The sequence below is a fragment of the Triplophysa rosa genome, linkage group LG22 (genome assembly GCF_024868665.1).
Source record: "Triplophysa rosa linkage group LG22, Trosa_1v2, whole genome shotgun sequence".
NCBI lineage: Eukaryota > Metazoa > Chordata > Actinopteri > Cypriniformes > Nemacheilidae > Triplophysa > Triplophysa rosa.
Genome location: NC_079911.1, coordinates 15,437,268 through 15,456,379, shown reverse-complemented (window position 1 = coordinate 15,456,379; position 19,112 = coordinate 15,437,268). Strand labels below are relative to the sequence as shown.

The 19,112-nt window shown below is 39.2% G+C and overlaps 3 protein-coding genes across 5 annotated transcripts; 2 read left to right on the top strand and 1 right to left on the bottom strand.

The window, feature by feature from the left end:
• Positions 1-40: 40 nt before the first annotated feature.
• On the top strand, positions 41-6,902 carry smad9 (SMAD family member 9). Of its 2 annotated transcripts, none has more exons than XM_057321990.1 (7): positions 41-1,407; positions 2,433-3,037; positions 3,125-3,382; positions 3,811-3,918; positions 4,740-4,961; positions 5,747-6,003; positions 6,180-6,902. In XM_057321990.1, exons 2-7 carry the CDS (start codon positions 2,626-2,628, stop codon positions 6,321-6,323), a joined length of 1,401 nt encoding a protein of 466 aa, XP_057177973.1. In that variant the 5' UTR covers positions 41-1,407; positions 2,433-2,625; the 3' UTR covers positions 6,324-6,902. The 2 variants fall into 2 exon arrangements, with proteins under 2 accessions (XP_057177973.1, XP_057177972.1); XM_057321989.1 differs by having other exon boundaries at positions 3,808-3,918.
• A 114-nt stretch (positions 6,903-7,016) lies between these two features.
• Positions 7,017-8,786, bottom strand: rfxap (regulatory factor X-associated protein). Its single transcript, XM_057321998.1, has 3 exons — positions 8,134-8,786; positions 7,750-7,860; positions 7,017-7,607 (listed from the first exon to the last, which is right to left on the bottom strand). Exons 1-3 carry the CDS (start codon positions 8,488-8,490, stop codon positions 7,512-7,514), a joined length of 564 nt encoding a protein of 187 aa, XP_057177981.1. The 5' UTR covers positions 8,491-8,786; the 3' UTR covers positions 7,017-7,511.
• On the top strand, positions 8,716-19,089 carry ccna1 (cyclin A1). Of its 2 annotated transcripts, XM_057321991.1 has the most exons (10): positions 8,716-8,822; positions 9,056-9,155; positions 17,028-17,192; positions 17,263-17,431; positions 17,510-17,625; positions 17,691-17,914; positions 17,981-18,185; positions 18,258-18,371; positions 18,531-18,664; positions 18,733-19,089. In XM_057321991.1, the coding sequence occupies exons 3-10, from the start codon at positions 17,028-17,030 to the stop codon at positions 18,782-18,784; spliced, it is 1,179 nt and encodes a 392-aa protein (XP_057177974.1). In that variant the 5' UTR covers positions 8,716-8,822; positions 9,056-9,155; the 3' UTR covers positions 18,785-19,089. The 2 variants fall into 2 exon arrangements, with proteins under 2 accessions (XP_057177974.1, XP_057177975.1); XM_057321992.1 differs by lacking the exons at positions 8,716-8,822; positions 9,056-9,155 and having other exon boundaries at positions 12,664-17,192.
• Positions 19,090-19,112: the final 23 nt, after the last annotated feature.

The following is a 19,112-nucleotide window of genomic DNA, read 5'->3' as shown; positions in this document are numbered from 1 at the left end:
AAAAAAGTTCAAAAGCAAATTGGCCAGCAATATGCAAAGTAAATTTGATTTATGTGCACCATTAAAGAAACATCGCTTGGCCTTGATGATTTGTAATTTCAAACGAAACAAATAAGTTGTGTTTAACTTAATTTTAAGGTTTAAAATCAGTGCTACCCAAATAAGTTTTAAATAAACTCACCCACACACAAAAACACTTTTGATTGGCTAAAAGTATATGGTTAATGGTCTGGCATGTATATTTGGCTTTAATGTGGTGTACTCAATGGGTTACTAGTCTGCACCCTGGGAAGAGTATCCTGTTTGACCTCCATCTCTCTTCCAGGAAGGCGTTTTATTTTACTCAACCCGGTCAGCTTGTTTACAAGTTGTAAACAGGTTTTTTTTCAGTATTTCGCATTATGGATACTATTTAAAATAATGTTAATATAACTACTCTCCATTTGTTAAGACATAAACACTCGGACCGGTCAAAAATGTCCTGAACACCTTGATCGAACAGTTTTTTATTGGAAACGATCCCCCTTGTCAAGAGTCATCTGATCAAAGAGCGCACTAAATATGCGGCCTGTCATTATTGGGAGTATTGTTACGTTCCCCTGCAGTTGTTGTAAACTGTGAAAATGTCAAACTTCTAGACTCTCTGTCGCCATCCTGGCTTGCGTCATTAACTGGACAAGTCACGGTACTCACACGATCGAAATGTATCCATCCGCACTGAGGAGAAATAGATCTATCGATAAGTCTTTGGCGCTCGGCCAATCTTGCACCTGATGTGTTTTGAAGTTGAAAATGTCTGCTTACATCCACTCTCACGTTTAACTAATGTATACAACTGTTTTAAATTCATAAACCAAGTAGGTTATGTCTGGAGAAACAGAGCAAGAAAACTGTTTGATAACTCCTGGGCTTTGTCCCACTTCCAAACTACCTTTTGTTATTACAACCAGTCTTGTAATAATCTGTTATTTTTTCGTCATGACTAGCCTACTATAAATGACCAAACTATAATTAGTGACCAGACGCAATAACTTTCACTTTAACAACTTTCACAACAACTCATCTGTATGCGACTGTCATCTAATCCTGAAACAAAAGTGAAAAACACCGCTTCCCCACAACGACCTGTTTTCTCTCAGTCCGGGTTTTTGAATGGGACGGTGATGACCCCTGTGTGTCTGTCTGATGTCCTGGGAGAGTTCCAGCAGGGCTGCGGATGAATTCCGCACTGAGGCGCAGAGGCTCCAGTCTGGCTGACGCCGCGGCTCTCTGCTGCCGGAGCGTCGCGGGCTCCATCCAAACACGCGCTGTACACCTCCAATCAGGACGAGCGGCTGAAGCGCGCGAGCCCTCGCGGATTTATCCTCCTACTACTACGCGTGTTGTTATTTGACTCGTCGGGCGAAGGTAAGGAAAAAACTTTAGATATTTATTATTGAAGTGACGTTGAAAGAATGAAAGTTTTGTCAGTGATGGGAAAACGTGCTGTATGTCAAGTGTCTGTAGGACTAACGTTATGTGTTTTTCCCGACTGTGCGCACTTTATTCTTGCTCTCTACATGTTAAACTTGTTGCTTCTTGCATAGACTTAAGAGTCTTGGGATGCGGAGTAAACATAGTTTGTTATGACACTTGTCGTGTAATGATGCTGCTTGCTAGTGCGATACATCGTGACAGTTGTGTGTACCTGATGCATTCACGCTTCTTTTTAAATGACGGCCACGTAAAGAATCAAAAAACGAAAACAAAAGAGAGTTGGAGTAAAGGATGTGTATGTGTGCGTTTGCGGGGGAGTTTAGGTGATTAAGTCTATCTCAGCACTCAGACTCACAGACGCCAGTTTCATAAGGGCACGCAGCCTTTGAGAACACACCAGACCCTCCATTGATCTGCCTGTCTGTGCCTATTCGAAACGATGAAACATTCATTCACATTTCCTTTTAGATCTTCAACATAATTGTTTGATGGGGTGTGTTAACTTTTCTGTTTAATAAGCAGGCATATTTTCAAAAACAGTTATTTGCCCTTTTTGTTCAAAGATGGAAGCAGACGTCTCTGGTTTCAGATGCTCATACAGCATTGATTTTTAGCGGATCGTTTTCCGCAGAAAGCTTTGACAGGAAAGGGAGAGGAAGAATAGGTGAGGTGCGGTGATAAAGAATAGCCTACAGTAGGACCTGTTGACAGCCAGAATTACTCTGCAATTTCCCAAAAATCTGCACCACAGTAATATGAACTTGGGGGGAAATTGTCTACAAGTTCACGATGTAGAAGTCTTTTATGGTCATTTTGATTTTTGGTGTGAAACGTGGACGTGCGTTTGCGAGATTCACCCAATATTATGTGTGCTCTTGTGTTTATTTCGTATAGCGTGACCACTATTTCTGTCCACTAATAAAAGTCTTGACATGCGTCTTTGTTTCTTTCACCAGATAAGAACATCTTTCATCTGCTGACTCTTTGGCTGAAACATCACGGTCGGGAGGTCTTACTTCCTAATCCCGGCGCTATCTTGGCTGTAAAGAAATAAACTGGGACTCTTGTTTTCCAGAGCGGATGTGATTTAAAACATCTCTCTTGTGTGCCCCAAGCTTTGTGACAAATCCAGTGTCGCCCCATCCCACGATGCACTCCATTACATCCATCACCTCCCTGTTCTCCTTCACCAGTCCAGCTGTGAAAAGACTATTGGGATGGAAACAAGGAGACGAGGAAGAGAAGTGGGCGGAAAAGGCCGTTGATTCTCTCGTGAAGAAGCTCAAGAAGAAAAAGGGAGCCATGGAGGACCTGGAAAAGGCTCTGAGCTGTCCCGGCCAGCCCAGCAAGTGTGTTACCATTCCACGCTCCCTGGACGGAAGGCTCCAGGTGTCCCATCGGAAAGGTCTGCCGCATGTCATCTATTGTAGAGTGTGGCGCTGGCCGGATCTTCAGTCCCACCATGAGCTCAAAGCTCTGGACTGTTGCGAGTTTCCATTCGGCTCCAAACAGAAGGAGATCTGTATCAACCCGTATCATTACCGGCGCGTGGAGACACCAGGTATGAATGAGTTACCAAACCACGTTCTTGTTTTCTTTTTCTGTGTTGTGATGTTATTCTTATGTTTATGTGCTGTCTGGTTTACAGTGCTGCCGCCAGTTCTTGTGCCACGTCACAGTGAATTTAACCCCCAGCACAGTTTGTTGGCGAAGTTCAGGAATGCTTCCATACACAACGAACCCATGATGCCGCAGAATGCCACTTTCCCGGATTCCTTCCCTCCGATTCCATGTAGCTCATTTTCTTCAACCCCTTCCAACTCTTTAAACCAGTCTCCCACTACACACAGCTACCCAAACTCCCCCAGCAGTGGGACAGAACCTGGGAGCCCGTACCAAATCACAGGTGCATTTTAAAACTCATTGATTTTAGTGATGAATGTGCATTCAATTCATTTTTTTTACTATTTCTTGAAGGAATAGTTAACCCCAAAATAAAAATTCTTTCATCCTTTATTCATCCTCAACCTGTGTATGACTATTTCTTCTGTGGAACAAAAAAGAAGATATTTTGAGAATTGTCTTAGTGATTTTGTGTCCTTACAATGGAGGTCAATGTTGTTTGGTTACCAGTGTTCTTCAAAATATCATTTGTGTTCTGCAGAAGAAAGAATGTCATACAGGGTTAGAATTTTTAAAAACATTTTCTTTTTGGGTGAACTATCCCTTTAAGCAATTAATGAAATTAACTTAGCTCTGCTGTCAAAATTACTAGTATATAACCATAACACAAAATTTTTACATTAACTTTACTGGTTCCACGTTGCACAGCAGAGACCCCTCCTCCACCCTATAGTATGATGGAGACCCCGTCTAGAGAAGAAGGGAAACCAGGGGAGCCGGCCAACTCCAATATACTCATTCTGTCTGCCCCACATAGAGGTAAGACACCTGCTCTATGTATAGAATATACTTACTGTGCAATATATACAGCCGCGGAAAAAATAAGAGATCTCAAAATTATTTTCAGTTTTTCTGAATTTACTATTTATAGGTATGGGTTTAGGAAAAATGATCATTTTTGTTTCATTCTGTGAACTACTAACAATATTTCTTCCAAATTCAAATAAAAATATTGTTTCTATTTGCATTTATTTGCAGAAAATTAAAAATAAAAAAACAGGTCAAAATAACAGAAAAGATGCTCTGTTTTTTTAAGACCTCAGATACTGCAAAGAAAACAAGTTCATATTCAATGTTAAGCAATACAACAATAATATTTGTACATGTATTTAGGAATAAGGAATTATATTTTTTATGTAATATTTTTTATCACAGTTTTCATGTGTCTTGTCATGCTGTCTGTCTTTCACATGGCTGTTGGATGACTTTATGTCACTCCTGAGGTTTGATTTTGTTGAAATTCAACAGATACTGGACTGGAATGGACACAACACACAACTAGAAATGCTGATTAAATGAAATTTTGAAATGGTCTCTTAATTTTTCCACAGCTTTACTTACTTTACATACATAAACTTTGAAAAGTGCCAGTCAAACTTTTGGATGGATGTAATCCTTGAATACGTTCACTAGTTTGATTGTAGTATACATAGGTAGCAAAGGTAATTAGTAATAAGGGTTTAATATAAATGTGATTAATTATAATGATTGGCATTGTCTTTTGTTATAATTTATTATGAATATGTAATTAGGCTTAAATGCTATTTCATGAATGGCACTATGATGTTTTGTTGTATCAGATTTGAGGCCAGTGTGTTATGAAGAACCAGAGTATTGGTGCTCGGTGGCATATTACGAACTGAACAACAGGGTGGGCGAGACGTTCCATGCCTCCTCCAGAAGCATGCTCGTGGACGGCTTCACAGATCCCTCCAACAACAAGAATCGATTCTGTCTCGGATTATTATCCAACGTCAACCGAAACTCCACCATCGAACACACCCGCAGACACATAGGAAAAGGTTAGTTTAGCGTTTATTTTCCTACTTTTGTTGTTTTATTTTTGTCTTTTATGTTGGATGTGAAATCCACAGAACACACAGTGTAATCATTCTTTAGGGTTTTCAAATGTTATTGCAATCCCGAGAGAAAGTGAAAAGACAGCTAGACACTGTTTTTGCCGGCAGTTAGTGTTGGTCAATCAACGCTGCACTTCAGAAGCCCAGAGAGTGAGTCAAACCTATCCAAATGTTAGCTTTTCTCAGGGTGCAGGATCAGCGTCTCTGTGCCAATGTTGGAAAGACATTAAGTGTTGCCATAGGTTACAACAGTGACCGGGAAGTATGCAAGAACACACACACCGAGCCGATCTGGACAGAGGCCAAGTTTGAGGTCCGTCTACTTGTGTGAGAGATTATGTAGGGAACAATGCCAAGAACAACGGCATAATCCAGACCAGGACTGTTTTGGATAATTCTTTTTTTTAAGGTTTCCACTTGGCATGTGATAAACATGTTGACTGTTGAGAATTAAGCAATGACATTACTGGAATTTGTGTTTGTTCAGAGGTTGTATTACGATTGTCTGGGAACTTTGTGGTTCTGGTGAACAATTCCTTTATAAAAGCCACTTTTATAATAATAATTTCAGAACTTTTATAATACGTCATTAGTATTTTTCTGTGGACCTGTAAAGTCTAAATATGTTTAAATGCTTATGTATTTATAGGAGTCATACAAATGAATATAGTTACATAATAACAGAACAAATATTTGTACACTTTTACATTTTTCTCGCTTGGTTTCAGGTGTGCACCTGTATTATGTCGGAGGTGAGGTGTACGCGGAGTGTCTCAGTGACAGCAGTATTTTTGTACAGAGTCGGAACTGTAACTACCAGCACGGTTTTCATCCCACCACCGTCTGCAAGATCCCGAGCGGGTGCAGCCTCAAGATCTTCAACAACCAGCTGTTTGCGCAGCTGCTGTCACAGTCAGTAAATCACGGCTTCGAGGTGGTGTATGAGCTCACCAAGATGTGCACAATCAGGATGAGTTTTGTCAAGGTAAAAGACTGTGCTTTTTGCATTTAGCGCCTAGCAATGCCATAGCATCCACACAAATTTTTAGAAAATATTAGATAGCGTATAGCAGTGCAACACTGGCAACTGTCCACTACAATGTAGCATTTCAAAGATGATTTTACAAAGAATTTTGGGAATAAATAATATCTTTTTCTCAGGGATGGGGAGCAGAATATCACCGTCAGGATGTCACCAGCACCCCCTGCTGGATAGAAATCCACCTGCATGGACCGCTGCAATGGCTAGACAAGGTTCTGACCCAAATGGGATCACCACACAATCCTATTTCTTCTGTGTCCTAATGCGTTAGATGCATTCATGGCCACCTATCCAGAGGAACAGAACAAATAGTCTCCAAAGGACTTAAATAGATACAAAGGCACACATTATTCTCTTTATCTTGAAAATATCTGTCATTTCAAGGGATGTTAGAGGTACAGGTAGGGTCAGCCAGGAGGTTTGCATAGTAACATGCTGTTAAATAAGTTAGATAAGTGTTTTAAGGAAAAACAAGATTACTGCTTCACAGTACGTATAACAGACAAATTCAGATAGCATCTTACTAAATAGAAGCCAAAGAAAATGTGTAAGTAGACAGGTACTTATTTCAGTGATGTTTGTCTGGCTCATACGTGCCTACTCTAAGTGTTATTTAGTTTAAGTTGCGTTAGCTTTCTTGTTTTTGTAATATAAAGGTTTCCTCCTATTTGTGCCTGTTTTGGTTTTTGTGACAAATGCATATACCAAAAGATAAAGTTTTTTTTTTAAATAAAATCTTAAAGCTAAAATAAAGTACTTAATTGGTATGGATGCTTATAAAACTGAAAAGAGCAGGTTAGCATTTTACACAAGATCAATAAAAACTTTATTTGATCACTCTTTGTCAATTCCAGCTTTTCTCATCTTTAAAGTAGTAATAAAGATCATTCAATAAAAATATGTGTGTATGCTGTTTTTCAGCAACACAAAAAACCCACTATTAGTAACTACCATTAATAATAATGGAGACCGCAATTTAGAAATGCATTTTTTTATATATACACTCATATCTGGATGTACATGAATTACTCATCTGTTACGCATTAAAAAATGTTTGTCAATGGCTTTTTAATGAAAGTTATAAAGGTGTTCCAAACAAACACTTAATTCTTCCAATCATTTATTGATTTCTACAACAGCTGCCGTTGTATTTTAAAGACATTTTAAAAGACACTACATGTAGCACAACAGAATGGTTGTTCAAATACATTTTGACATACAGTAGATTTAGCTGATTATTTGTTTGCTGATATCAAACAGCTTCATGATGAGACTAGTACATAAGATCAATCAGATCATTCATAAAATATCCCAGTTTCCAGGCTGCAGTGCTGATGTTCTCCACACACCATCTAATGACGGTGCAGGTCACAGATGCTGACAGTCCCCATTTCAAAACACAATATTCCCCGTTTGAAATGTTTGTAAAACATGATTGCATTTAATCCTCTTCAGTAGTTGTGCTGGGTTTGTGTGCGGTTCTGTGTGGTCAGCAAACGTTGTTGCTGCTGTAGAAAGCTGATAACTTCTGGGCTCCTCAGCAGAGACTACAGCCAAGAACAACGGAAATGGGTAAATTAAAATGACAAGAAAGATACTGCTACTCATAATAATGTACACGTGAAAACAAGGTACAATAAAACCAGTTACTATAGGCAAAACAAAAAAAAGACGTTATGATTGACATACCAGCCTCTTTTGATTCAACACCTGCTCAATGAGGGAAGGTCTGGCTGGTCTGTCTCCAATACTACCCAGCCGTTGCTTAGTAACAGAGACAGGCCTCTCCTCCGAACCCTCCTAGAAAACCATTAAAGATGCAAACAGCAAATCGTTTTAATTTATTTTAGCTGTGCGAGTAAATAATAAACTAAGAAATAAAATTAAAAGAGCAAAAAACAACAACAAAAAAAACTCACGAATGAAATAAAGACAAACACAAAACATATCAGATCTAAAAGTACCGTATATGTTGATGGTTTCTGAATTTGGTTATAACTTAAACATTAAATAATAAAGCTTTACTGTAAAACTATTATTCCAAACCAAACAGCTTGTCCACAAACGTCTTACTTCTAATTTTCCAGATGACATGGCCTGGTCGCTTTTCTTCTTCTTATATTTGTCTTTGTACATTTTATTGCGGTGCTTTTTACACATCCACGGTTTCCTGGCTTTGGCCACCTGTGTGGTGGTCTCCGTGCAGCCGTCATAGGTGCAGGTCTTCGGCACACTCTCGCTCTCTCCGGAAGTCTCGTCGTCGTTGAGCTCCTCCGGGCTGCCCGCGCCGTCTCTTGCGTCCAGCGCGTCGCTCTCGTCGCCGGGGTCGTCAGCGTCGTACATTAAGTTCTCCGGGTCTGACGGGGTGCTGCTCTCCGCGGGTGCGGGGGTTTGACCGTCCTTTCCCGCAGAGTAAACGCTGTCGCTCATCGTGACTGTTTACAGTAAGATCCCAAACTCATGCGCTTTGTTATTGTTTGTTTTCAGTCAGGCAACGATCAGATCCGTTTGTTGGACCCACACAGTTATCTAGTATTAAGGTAAATTAAAAACGTTGAATATGTTAAAAACGCCGGCTCAGCGCATTGCAGTAAAAGGTTAAACATTTAGGATATGATCCCTGAAGGACCACTGTCTAGCCACTATGCGAAAAAATAACGCTGTGATGATGGCCACCGAGGAAAGACAAGACTCCATCCACTGTATGATCCTACGGCGCCTTCTAGTGGCTCCACACAACAGCACAACTTACTTTACATGCAGTAAGTAGTATTGAAAATTAATTTGAAAAATATATATATTTTTGCTTTTAGAATGAGTATGTTAGCCTTAGGATATCTATAAATTTAGAAAAACATCGACAAAAGCGCATTTAGGAGATTTAAGCGTTCAAAACGCTCTCTCACTTCCTTGAGAGATCTTCCTCCGGAACGTCGACGGCTTGTTAATTAGCATAATTAGCATTTTATTGACAGTTTATTTTTACTATTTACAGAATATTAGCAGGACAGCGATGACACGGTTGATCTCTGTGAGGAAATGCTGCAGATCTCCATGTTAGTGAAGGAGCTCCCTGCTTCACTGCTGCATTCTGGGTATGTAGAACTGGAAGAAATGATGTTCTTAAGCCTGTGCAGAGCAATGATTAACAGGGTAAGCAGGAAGAGCAGCAAGCTGAGGAAGATGGAGATGTAGACATACACATTCGCAGTCCGGCTATATGAGACAGTGGCCGCCCCTGTAGAAACGGATGTAGGGCTGAACTTCAGGAAACTGTCACTGTTAACCTCTGTGCCTTTTATCTCATCCACCGATCCATCAATACCAGACATCTCTGAGGGATTTGGAAATCTACTGGGTAGAGACAGTATAAATATATAATACAGCTATATATTACATGGTATTGTATAATACTGTACATACTCAGTTAAAAATCTCTATTTTATTATTTTTATTACATTTTATATATATTTATTTAAAGATTTTAGATAGGGTAGATATGGAATAATGGTAGAATGGTATAGATACACAACTCCTATTTAGAGCGTTAGTAGAAAATAATTATTTATCAGTGCATAAATACCAAACAGAATGTGTATTTTATTCGCATGTGTATTTATTGATCCCCTGGAGTGTTTTGAAGTTATATTTCTATTCCAAATTTAACCAGTCAAATTCTAGTATGAAACTCTAATCCTAGTCAATATCATATTCTTCAGGCCACTAGAGTTCATGGCACACAGAATATATTTCCCTTTCTCTCTCTCTCTCTCTCTCTGATGAATTCTGTTATTGTTTAATAAAACAACAACAACAACCAGAACACTTAAATACTTCAGATTGAATATGAAGAGGATGATAATCACATTTAATTATGCTTTTTGTATCCAAGCAACATGTGTATCAGTAGACTCATAAACTGGTGGGTGTTGTTATTAGGGCCACGGCTGGTCCATTAGGACTTTGGGGTGGTCAGACTGGCTCAGTGGTGCACACTGAAGGTCACGCTGTTGTTTACGCTGCCTGCATACTCAACTCATAAATAATAGATTGAAAGGCGCTTGAGTGGGAAAATGTCACAGGTTTTTGAATTCAAAAAGGGCGAATCTTTTGTTTGACAGGCTGTCACTATCAAACCGGAACACAAAAAGTGTACCAATCTGTTTTCCTTATTCACATCTGATGTTGTTTTTTTCTGTCGCTGACGCTTCCAGCTTAAAGCAGGAAAGCTTTTCATATTTACAAGCTGTTAGTTGACAGGCAACGTTGCATGATTCACATTTAGCTCTCATGAATTTCCCCTGAGACGAGCATAATTCAGCCGAGGTCACCTCAGGTGTGCGAGCATCTTTTTAATTTTGCTGTCACCTCATAAGAGAGCTCACGAGTCATATGCTCATCAGTGTATAAATGAGCTGCGTGTTTGCCATCTGATTTCAGTGCGCCATATGCGTCGCCTTTTTATTATGCATCATTGTTCTTAATCACAACAGGTTGATTGAAGAATCTAATTTACATTTTCATTTTTATTAATAGTATGCAACCCAGCTAATAATGTTTGGTTCCGCAAATATTTGTATAGGGTTTTCTTATAATGTTAACGAAATAAAACATTATTTTTAGGTTAATTTTAGGGACATTATTATTTTATTCCAAAAAATAAGTAACCAGGAATTAAATACCAATTTAAGGGCACGTTCTATATTTGCTGGGATGGTATTATTGATTCAGTATTATATAATTTTTTTTCACAGTGTTGAATGTTTGTTTTTGAGAATTCCAAATATTGAACACAGATTTTACTCAATCCAGAAGTATTTTAAGAATGTGGTCCTCCACCTCATAACACAGAACTTGGTATTTGGTTGTTTGGTGGATTTTTTTGGTTACTGAAGCACTTTTGTGTGGGATGACTACGTCCGAGCTAAAGTGGGCCCAGAGAGCCTGTGGTTAGAGTTCATTATAAAAGGAATGAGTCATGTAAAGGAAGACACTTTTCCCTTCAGCACCAAATGTAAAACTGAAGCATCGAGGAATCACACTTATTTTCCTCTACTTTCTTCAATCAAAAGTCAGCTCTGCTACAAATCCAACCGGCACCTAAGTTAATGTTACCCCAACAGCTTTTCAATTTATGAGTGTGATCTGAATCCCTGAGGAAATTTACATAATTTGTTTACTCCTGTGATTCGCCCGTCTCTCTTTGGTGCACCCCCATACTTTTCCTGTTCCAAAAGGAGTTCAATGGGTAATTTCAGTCTCCTCTATAATCTCTGTTATAGACTTCATTACAGGCAAACTTGTAGAACTAGAATGTGGCCATTAAGAAAATGACACTCAAACAAAGAGTTCCACAGAGGATGTGAATGTATGAGGGGAGTGGGGGGTTAAAGAGATGATGGAGAGACAGACAGAGAGAAGGAGAGAGAGACATTTGTCACTGACTGGAATGTCTGTCTGATGACACAAATGTGTGTCTGAGATATGACTGCTCGCCATAACGTATTATCAGAGGATTTCTTTGTGAGGTATCTTTTTAAAATCAGTCATGCGGTTACAGTTTATCTCAAGATAATGGATAAATCCCATTTCAATCATTTAATATAAAATAGTTGAGCTTAAAAGGGGTTCGGGTGTAATGAGTGTCACTTATTACAAAAGGATCTTTACATACATAATGCACAATAGGCTACATTGTTTTGAAATCAGTACTACACAATGACAGTTTTTATTCCGGGGATATTTAATTAATCACATTTTAATTATTTATTTTATTTATTTCTATTCTTAAACTGTTTGGCTGTTTAGGATTAAAGAGGAGCGATGAATGTGTCTGAAATATTTGTGTAAATTTCTGTCTTGACATATTGTAAAATAATTTAGCAAAGATTTATTTTTTAAATCGCTCTGTTTTATGAAAACAGTTACCCAGAATGACTCAATATCGTTTTAATCCGTTTTTTTATATTTGTCAATAACTACTCAGAGTTTAGCTCTTTAACATTCAAATAAAAAAAAACGTAATAATCATTTTATTTATGGCACAAAACACAGCTCAGGCAACAATCTAACATACAGCAATTTATCATCATTTTTTCTACATTGATAAAATAACTACTGACCTTTCTTATGCAGAAGAGTGTCGTCATACTAAACCACACAGCGATCCATCGCTCTCATCTCATGGTCCTGCTGTGAATTCCTCAATTGCTTTTCTTAAACTGAAACATACGCACAAATGCCACTCTTGTTTGTATTGAGAGTGAAAGAAAAAGATCTCTGAATGTGTTCGGTCTGGCGCACCAAGTCTCAACAGTGGGCTTGATATCGACTGTCCAGCTGCTGTACTCGAAATTCCCCCTCCCTCTTTGCTCCATTTCATTCCTATCATCTCTCTCTCTCACTTTCTCGCTCCTCTCTCTCATCTCAATTGACGTATTTTACCTTTCTTTACTTGCAGATCGTTCTTGATGTACGTTTCAATAAAAGAGAAAAGCATGTTTGATCACCATTGTACAAGGTCGTGAAGAACACTCAAAAGCTGACACATTCAGCCACGTTTTAATGACTATAATTAGCATTTCAATACCTTTGTGATATTACCTTGTCGTGCAGATGTTGACATTTTTGACACCGGGAACAAAAGGAGATCCCTCTCGATATGTCTGATGGCAGTCCAATCCGAGCATGGATCCTCGGTGCCGTGCTCAGTCATTCATATATCTGACGAAACTAATCACCACCCTCATCAGCATTACAAGAAGACAGACCTCCCACGCTGCAAACATCAGGCTTTATTCTCATAGATGAAACGCCAGCTCTTTATCATATGAGCTCTCAGTGAGACCTTTAGCCACACAGGGTTCATTGTGTCATACCTGACTGGTCTGCTTTGTAAATCAGGCGTGAGGGCTGTAATTGAAAGATTTATCCAGAAATAATCATGTTTTCTGCATTTTATATTTAAGCACACTTACCTCACATCTTTATTTTGTTCAATTTCAAATATGAAAAGAAGTAGCCTACTGATTTTATCAATCACGCAGTTGGCGAAACATTGGCGATCTGGCTAGCTGTGTGTCACAATGACTCTCTCTCTGATCAAATCTTGTCATTTGTTATCTTGGTTTCGACACGTCTTTCTACAGAGACTGTGGAGCAGGCTGGCACATGCATGGAGCTTTGGATGCGAGCTGTGGGGCACAGCTATGCATGTCAATAGGACAGACGCGTTGTGCCTCCTGGGAACGTCTTATCTTCTCAGTTCTGTGCGCTGAAGATGGTAATCTCCTTTAGATTCTGGATCGCCGTAAACCAAACAATCTCTGTCTGGTCTATTATTGTTTTGTATTATGAATTTTGTTTGAGTGATAATTACATTTTTTTTGCACACTCCATTCATTACAGATTCATATTTAACCGTCTCTCCTGTCCAGCAGATTCATCAGAATATTCTCTTGTCTCATAAAACTGACAGGTAGGCAGAGGACAGTCTACTCCCAGACATATATTGGCTCTACTCCAGTATCATCTCAAAGACCCGTTGGGAACGTGGGTACCGTTCTTGAACCCCGCTGTGCACGAATCTGTCCTTTGGGCCTTCATAATTGCTCCAGTGCTGAGGAGCATGAGTGAATGCTGTTGGATTTTGATAACACCGCTTTGGTTGATTTTTCTTCTAATCCATAAAACCGCATAAATCGGAAAAGGTTTATTCCCTTGATGCAAGCGATTCAGCCTAGCTTTGGTGTGTCTAGTCCCACGGCATGCAAGTGGGTCAGATTTTAACACACGCTGGTCGACTCATGAGCAGCCTGAACCGTTTTGATTAGACTGCGTTCTTACAGGGAAAGGGTTGCATTGATAATGAATCGCGCGTTAACCCGCCGTCTGCTCTAGTGGTTTCGACAAAAATGTCATGTGTAAAGAAGCTTTGTGGCAGAAAAAGGCAACATGTCAATCAGGATTATCCTGTGCAATACTCTGAACGCTATGTGGAGGTTTACACAGCGGAGCATGTCAGAGTAGCACTCCATGGAGAGCGAATTCTTCTTCTATTTTCTTTTTCCAGTTTTTTCCCCGCTGAGATGATGCTCTTTGAATAATAATGCAAGTCTCAAAGGTCTGTGTGTATGTCTCTGACAACTTGTATTCTATCATACAACAGGCATGAACATTTTAAACATTTCAATAATAAGAACTAAGACATGAATTAAAGGGATAATGCACCCCAAAATAAACTTACCCTCATGTCATTTCAAACCTGTATGACTTTCTTCTGCAGAACACAAAAGAAGATATTTTGAAGAATGTTGGTAACCAAACAACACTGGCCCCCATTGACTTCCATTGAATGGGCACAAAAACCACTCAATATCTTCTTTTGTGTTCCACAGTGGAAAGAGTCATAAACATTTTTTGAATGACAGAATGTTTATTTTTGGGTGAACTGTTCCTTTAAGCAATAGCTTATTGACGTATTAGTTCCAATTTATTTATTATTATTTCCAAATGTATTTCTCTCTCTCATATGTATATGTTATATATATGACATTTTAAGAGATTATGTGAAAATGAATTCAGTAAGACTTAAAAAGTCTCCTATTCAAATCAGTTGCTGATTTAATTAATCACCCATTTGTCTTATTGTACTACATTAAGCCCCATGACATCTTTCGCTCTGCAGTATCTTTACACCACAGGAAACTTGCCATTGACAGTTTACAGCATATATGAGAAGTGGAAATGTATTGCTATACTCCAGCTGCCTGCAGATTGTCAGCTGCAATACATCAAGGTAATGGAATGGCAAGGGTCCAATTCAATCTGCCTCACAGAGCCCTTCTGAAATGTATAGTTACAACCTTCCCCAAACGATTCATGTCATAAATTATCAAACGACATTAACAATGTTTCAGGGTGATTTTTGACTCCTTCTGAGATCACAACATTCGTCTGAAGAACCAAAGAACTCACGGAACACTGCATTTTCTGAACCCTTCCTCATGTTGAAGTCATAGTAATTGGTTTACTTAAGGAGAAGAATAAATCCCTTACAATATTAAACATTATTAATCTTCAGCTCTGTTTTTTCTGTATCATATCTAGAGGGTTTTTTTATAGCCACAATATCAGATTTCAGATCTCAATGAGCAGCCGCAGTCTTGCTGTCTGTCAGGATTCTATTATTGATGTAAGAGAAAAACAACAGTGTTATGGACGATAAGGAAAGAATTCATCAGTTCCAGACAGTTTGTTTTCATGAATAAACCTAACGATTGATGACCCTTTATTCTGTAAATAAAATGTTATGGATTGGCAGCTTCAGTCACCATTTACTTTCATTGTAGGGTGGCAAATGCAATAAAAGTGAATGGTGCCTGCAGGCGGTCAATGCCAAACATTCTACTTTTGTTTTAGTTGTATTAGAAATGTTAACGTTTCTAGCACAAAACTGATTCTTGTCAGAAGGACTAAATACGTCTTTAAATCTTGCATTGAGATGTTTGTACTCGCACTGTTGAAATTATTTAGCTCTGCTGCATTTTCAATGTAATGATTTTGAACTGGATTTATAGCGTGTCACCTGCAGAGAATCTCAACTGTTGAAAGACCCTGGGTCAGAGAACTCGCAGTGATCGTCCAGTCCATTTTCAGTCAGTCTTGCTGGGAGTCAGATAATTGAAAGCTCATGCTGATAAACATAATATCTGGGATTTTGAGCAACACAACCACAGCTGTAAACTGTGAATGTGGGTAGTTTACAGTAAAAGTCAAACAAAAAAATCATGCAGTGTTACCCCTGTGTCTTTTAAAACAACAAAACATTTTCTAATTCTTGTATAATTATTATATAGACAGATTGTAGGCCTATTACCAGTGTTGGGTGTAACTAGTTACTAAGTAATTATTTACTGTAATTTAATTACTTTTCCCTTGAAAAGGTAAAGTAAGGGATTACTCTTGTTTTTACTGTAATTTAATTACAGTTACTTCTGATGTAATTAAACTAAATATTGTGTAATATATTCAATAGTGGAAATGACATCAAAAATATAAATCTAACTTTAAAATGTATGCTGTAATGTATCCTTCTCACATTTTAATACTTTGGTTGGTTAATAAGAATAATTTATGTTATTATTTATTTGAATGAATCAAATAAGCCATTTCACGTCTATCCTTGAATCAGTTCTAATCAAGGTTGATGTAGGATATAGAAAGTAATTAGTAATAAGTAATTCAATACTTTTTGGAGAGAGTAATTTGTACAGTAATCTAATTACACTATTGAATATGTAATTAGTAACTAGTAATTAATTCCTTTTTCAGAGTAACTTACCCAACACTGCCTATTACCTCCTCTTAATTAAAAGACTTTTAAAGTCATTTACTGCACCAGTGAACTGCAAAAAGTAATTAAATTATGAAATGATTACAGCTTCTATACATATTACGTTCGTTCTCATTATGCAAAGATTGGCTATACTGTCACGTGACTTAAAGGTGCGTTTGCTCGGCGCTGCGCAGACTGTTCGATCGGCGTTTGACATCAAAGTACCGCGAGAGGTATTCGAAAGCCTAAAAAACGTCTGCTCTCGCGGTACTTTGCTGTCACAGACCGATCGGTCTGTGCAGTCTCGCATGCAGTCGAACACACCTGAGCTTCATTATCGTTAATTTGCAATGGCTCGGTAAGCAACAGATCTTAATTTAGTTCAAACGTGTTACTGTTTCACGTTGATTGATCATGAACGTTGACATGTACGTATTAAGGTGACGCTTGAGGTCAAAGCACTTAGATTTTCTTATTCCAGTCCTTTTTTTTTTTTAGCGCAAAAAGGTTTGTTGGTCGTTTGACTAATTGTTACGGAGTTACACTGTAGTATGGGTAGAGTTCTCAATAGTGAACAATATAGACTTTATGTTTAAGGTTGTGTTAATTTGACTTTCATCTGCTGTTCAAGATGAGTTCCCGAAGCCTCGCACCTCTTTCCAGTCGTAACAGTCAGGAACACATTATGGGTTTGGGGAGACTGAGAGCGGATGGCCTGCGCGCTCACAAGCCCGGCCAAAGAGTTGTACTTGGCGTTTTGAGCGAGAATGAATCGCATAATCGAGTATTTGGGGAGGTTCGTGTCTGAAATTTGGAGTTCTCATCGATACTGCTTAGACACGTGACCGTTTGTTTATCTGTTTAAGGCTTCGTCCAAATATGGCACAGCTTTTCAGGACGTTTCTCTCCATAACGCACGCGTTGGCGTCCACGAGCCCGAGCCCGTCACTGCGCAGCCCAGCGAACAACCGGCGTCGTTCCTGTTGGACTCTGAGCTTCTTCTGCTAGACGATGCCGTCAATGACGTTGGCTCAGGTGTGGCGCTGAAATATATGCTGAAGTTCATGGTTCGCCTAAAACGGTTTTTAAAATGTTCCTAAAAATCACCTTTAGGTTCGTGCATGGATGCTTCTATGCAGTCGTTGCCAGAAGAGGAAGCAACTTCGCATGATATCTTGTGTGTCCCAGAATATGCGGAGGACATCCATCGATACCTTCGTGAATGCGAAGTGAGATCTAAAGTTTGCCTATTGTTTCTGGGTGTTTCAGGTCTGTAACCTGTTGTGTTCCTCAGATTAAATACAGGCCAAAGCCCGGCTACATGAGAAAACAGCCAGACATAACCAACTGCATGCGGGTTATCCTTGTTGACTGGCTGGTTGAAGTGGGCGAAGAATACAAGCTGTGCTCTGAGACTCTCTACCTGGCTGTGAATTACCTGGACCGCTTTCTGTCATGCATGTCTGTGCTACGAGGGAAACTGCAGCTTGTGGGAACGGCTGCTATACTCCTGGCTGCGTAAGTGGTGAGGCGTCTTCACTTTCTTCGTTGTATTGACATGTTTAAAATCGCGTTTCTTATTAGAAAATACGAAGAGGTGTATCCTCCGGAAGTGGATGAGTTTGTCTACATCACCGATGATACCTACACAAAGAAACAGGTGCTTCGAATGGAGCAGCACCTGCTCCGAGTGCTTGCCTTTGACATGACTGCACCCACCGTTTCACAGTTATTGATGCAGTACACCTTGGAAGAGCATATCTGTGCCAGGACTACAAACCTAGCTTTGGTGAGACTTAAGTGTGAGGTTCTATTTTCGTGCTGAATTGGATATTGATTTTTCTGTTTCTCCGCCCCGTAGTATCTTTCAGAGTTGAGTCTGCTTGAGGTGGATCCTTTTGTGCAGTATCTACCATCTAAGATTGCTGCTGCAGCATATTGTCTGGCCAACTACACATTAAATGGGGCTCTGTGGGTGAGTTATCAACCTTTCACTGACTTCGTTTATTTTGCAGGACCAATTGATTTTAAGGCTAGATGAGTTGAGTGCCTTTTTTTTTTTAATGAACAACCTGCCTTTTAGCTTTGGTTGCAAGCCTCTATCTTTTCTAAAGCTGGTCTTGTTTGTTGACAGCCTGAGAACTTGTACGCCTTCACCGGTTACTCTCTGACTGTCATTAGCCCTTGTTTGAAAGCGCTTCACAAGCTCCATGTATGTGCAGCAAGTCGACCCCAGAGAGCAATCCAGGAGAAGTTCAAGAGCTCAAAGTAAGCAAGTCCCTCTTGTTATATAGTAAGAATTATGTTCGTAAAGATTGCTGATGACTTGTTTTTAGGTACTGTGGCGTGTCCTTGCTCAAACCTGTGGGGGTTTTGCCACTACCTTAGTGTTTGGACCGTGACCATCAAGGCCGATGAAATGACTGCAGCGCTTAAGTCTCTTGTAAATACTAAATGGATTTTTTTTTTAAATGTTTTAACTTTAAAATGTGATTTTTATCATAAGCTTATTTTAACAAAGTAACCAATAAAATGGTGACTTAAGTCCAGCTTGCTGACTGCACTTGTGCGTTTCAACTAGACAGAAGAACTCATGACTCTTCACCCCTAGGTCTTTTACTTAACCTGTGTTTTTACGTTGTGTACCATGTCATGTACTTTAGCCTGTACTGTAGGTCTTCAATAAAACTAAGCTGGTGCCAGTGCTGTCTGCTGA